Raw genomic sequence first — 3,105 nt, forward strand, 5'->3', positions numbered from 1 at the left:
ACATCCAATCTAAACTTCCCCTGTTTAATTTTTAACCTGCTACCCCTTGTCCTTTCACTACAGTCCCTAATGAAGAGTCCCTCCCCAGCATCCTTACAGGCCCCTTTCAGATACTGGAAGGCTGCTATGAGGTCTCCACGGAGCCTTCTCTTCTCCAGGCTGAACAACCCCAACTTTCTCAGCCTGTCTTCATATGGGAGGTGCTCCAGTCCCCTGATCATCCTCATGGACCTCCTTTCGACTTGTTCCAACAGTTCCATGTCCTTTTTATGTTGAGGACACCAGAACTGCACACAATACTCCAGGTGAGGTCTCACAAGAGCAGAGTAGAGCTGCCTCACTGCTTGAGTCAATACCATGCACCCTGCTGTGGTGGTGGGGCTGGTGTTTGGCGGCTGCTGCAGCAACATGGTGTTCCTGGAGATGCTGGCCAGGCACTTTCCAGGATGTGGGAACATAGTGACATTCTCCCAGTTCTTATTTATTGCAATGGAAGGCTTTATCTTCGAAACCAACTTTGGGAGGAAGAAGCCAGCCATACCAATAAGGTACTATTTCACCATGGTGGCCATGTTCTTCACTGTCAGTGTGGTGAATAACTATGCCCTGAACTTAAATATCGCCGTGTCACTGCACATGATCTTCAGATCAGGTTCTCTCATAGCAAGCATGGCTCTAGGTATCATCCTTTTGAAGAAAAGTTGCAGAGTATCTTAAGTACATGTCCATAGCCCCGGTGTCCGTGGGGATCTTTGCCTGCGCTTTTGTGTCTGCAAAGCAAGTGGCGTCTGACTCCAGCTTAAATGAAAAGGATGGACTCCAGGTTTTCTTGTGGTGTCTGCTAGGTATTGCTGTGCTCACCTTTGCCCTCTTCATGTCTGCCAGGATGGGGATTTTCCAAGAGACCCTGTATGAGCGGTTCGGGAAGCACTCCAAAGAGGCCCTACTAGTTAGCTCTAATTGTATTGAAAAAACAGATCTTTGGTTAATACCCTCAGGTGATACGTATTTTTCTTGCATTGCTCTGAAAGTGTAGACAAATGCTTGTATTTGTCCTTGTCTACCTGTTCATACAGAAGCATATATATACAGAGATATCCCAGTTGTTTCAGGATTTGGTTGCCTGTAGCACTTGACAAAATAGAGGTTCCTGTCTTTATGCAGTTTATAGTCTGAATAACTTATGTTATGGTCATTCTTTTATATTTGACATGCTGGTTAGCATAGAGATGGACAAATCACATAACCTCTCTTTTACCCGAGTTCTGTGGCAATTACCTGTCTCAAAAGTATGTGAGATTTAATTTGCTTCTTTTTCTTATGGTCTTTTGTTGCAAGCATCATAAAATGAATTGTTTTATTGCTGCACTAAAACATTTCAAGGAATTAGATGTATATTGTGTGAATGGATGGTGTTATTCGTATTTTGAAGGAATCTAACATTCTGCATGTGACAGAACACATATATTTAAAAATTAAAATCTGGTGACTCTGCAGAGATAACTTTTGTTTACAAGTTGTCTTCAAGAGTATTAATGACAATGTTACACTGTAGGAGAGATTAAACTAAAATGTCCCTGTGGATGCATTTCGCTTCAGTCATTAAGAACAAAATGACTATACTTTTTATTTAGAATAATGGAACCGATGCTGGTTGTCATTAGAGTATAATGCAATAAAATGTTAATAAGAAGCAACTTGAGAATACCACACTAATGCAATGTTTTTTTAATCAGATTTTTAGAACTGATTTCTTGTGACAAAAGAAACAACATCTTTAATATAATATAGTGATTTTTATACCTTAATCAGGAAGAGATGTTACTTCTGTCAACTTCATAACCTCTTTTTTGGATGTAAAGCACAAGCATATATTTTGTCACAACCATTAGAAGATGGTATTCTGAACAGATACATCCTTATGAAGATTTTACTAATATATATATAGTCTATGATACTTTTAAATCTAAACTATTTGAATAACTGTATTCTGCTTTCCAAACTGTAACTGTAGTAATTTGTATGAATCTTAATTCTCAGATACAGTGAAAAAAGATTATTTTCAGGTATCACTAAATTATCCATGCTTATTTTGCAATTTCATGCGGTAGTATCTGACAAATGTTACTGTCTTCTAATTATAATATAAAGCATAAACACCACCTAGAAACAAACAAATATGAAACATTTGGGAGCTGCACAGAAGTTTCTTCTTTTACCTTTAATTCCATCTTTGAATCTGTTCATCAGTTTATTACTGTGCAGAAGAAATATGCTTTGTAGCTCCTGGTTTTGATCTTACTTAAGAGCATGTATGGGTGCAAAGATACAGATTCCTCTCATTTAACATTTGTGCTTGCAAGGAAAGATGAGTGTGAAATGAATTTTTTCTTTTTCACCAGCAGGAACACAAAACAGAATGGAAAGGAGGATAAAACTCATTTCAATATGTACAGAGAGAGCATTTCTTATTTCTGCTGATGGCTGCCACATCTTTTCAATGGGAACAGCTGGTATCTAAATGGCTTCCTCAGCTAAAACAATGTCTATCTCGCTTTAAAATTTCAGCAGGAAGCTGCTGTTTCATCATTTAGTCATGTCACATATTTATAGTGTTGTCTTTGTGTGTAGTGTTTGAGAAACAAAAATGAAAGAAAATTGATGCAGTGTATATCTTGGCGCCAGTGAATATAAAGTTATGGTTAGTCATAAAACCTATAATCTGTTGCAAAGGGGAGGAACCAAATTCTCAGTGCTGTGGTAAAACTTTAAGAAATAGGGCAATTAAAAAGTCTAAAAGGAAATATGGCCCCTGTTCAGCAATATGTTTCTGTTTATGTCTAAGTGTAAACAAATCAGCAATCCTGTTGCAATCCTGGAACTTTTTTCCTATCACCCATTCAAGTACATGTAGCCTAGGTGAGGACATGCCTTTCTCATAAATTTACATTTACCTGGCAAATTGTTTTTTCTCGCAAATTTCAGTATGATAATCAAATGTAGAAAACGGAAACAAAATGGGTTCCAAAGAAAGGATTAAAAAAATGTGTACAGGATGAAGAATAAATCAAAGTGTCAATATTTACTGACCATATGAATTCAACC

At 37.6% G+C, this 3,105-nt stretch overlaps 1 protein-coding gene across 1 annotated transcript; it reads left to right on the plus strand.

The window, feature by feature from the left end:
• The first annotated feature begins 337 nt into the window (after nucleotides 1–337).
• Nucleotides 338–1,036, plus strand: LOC133222571 (nucleotide sugar transporter SLC35B4-like). Its single transcript, XM_061372370.1, is given in 2 exon segments — nucleotides 338–714; nucleotides 716–1,036. Coding segments are annotated over 2 exon segments (678 nt in total). The 5' UTR covers nucleotides 338–357.
• Nucleotides 1,037–3,105: the final 2,069 nt, after the last annotated feature.

Source organism: Neopsephotus bourkii, unplaced genomic scaffold, assembly GCF_033783945.1.
Source record: "Neopsephotus bourkii isolate Nb327-2 ecotype Australia unplaced genomic scaffold, CSIRO-AGI_Nbou_v1 NB_1607, whole genome shotgun sequence".
Lineage (NCBI taxonomy): Eukaryota > Metazoa > Chordata > Aves > Psittaciformes > Psittacidae > Neopsephotus > Neopsephotus bourkii.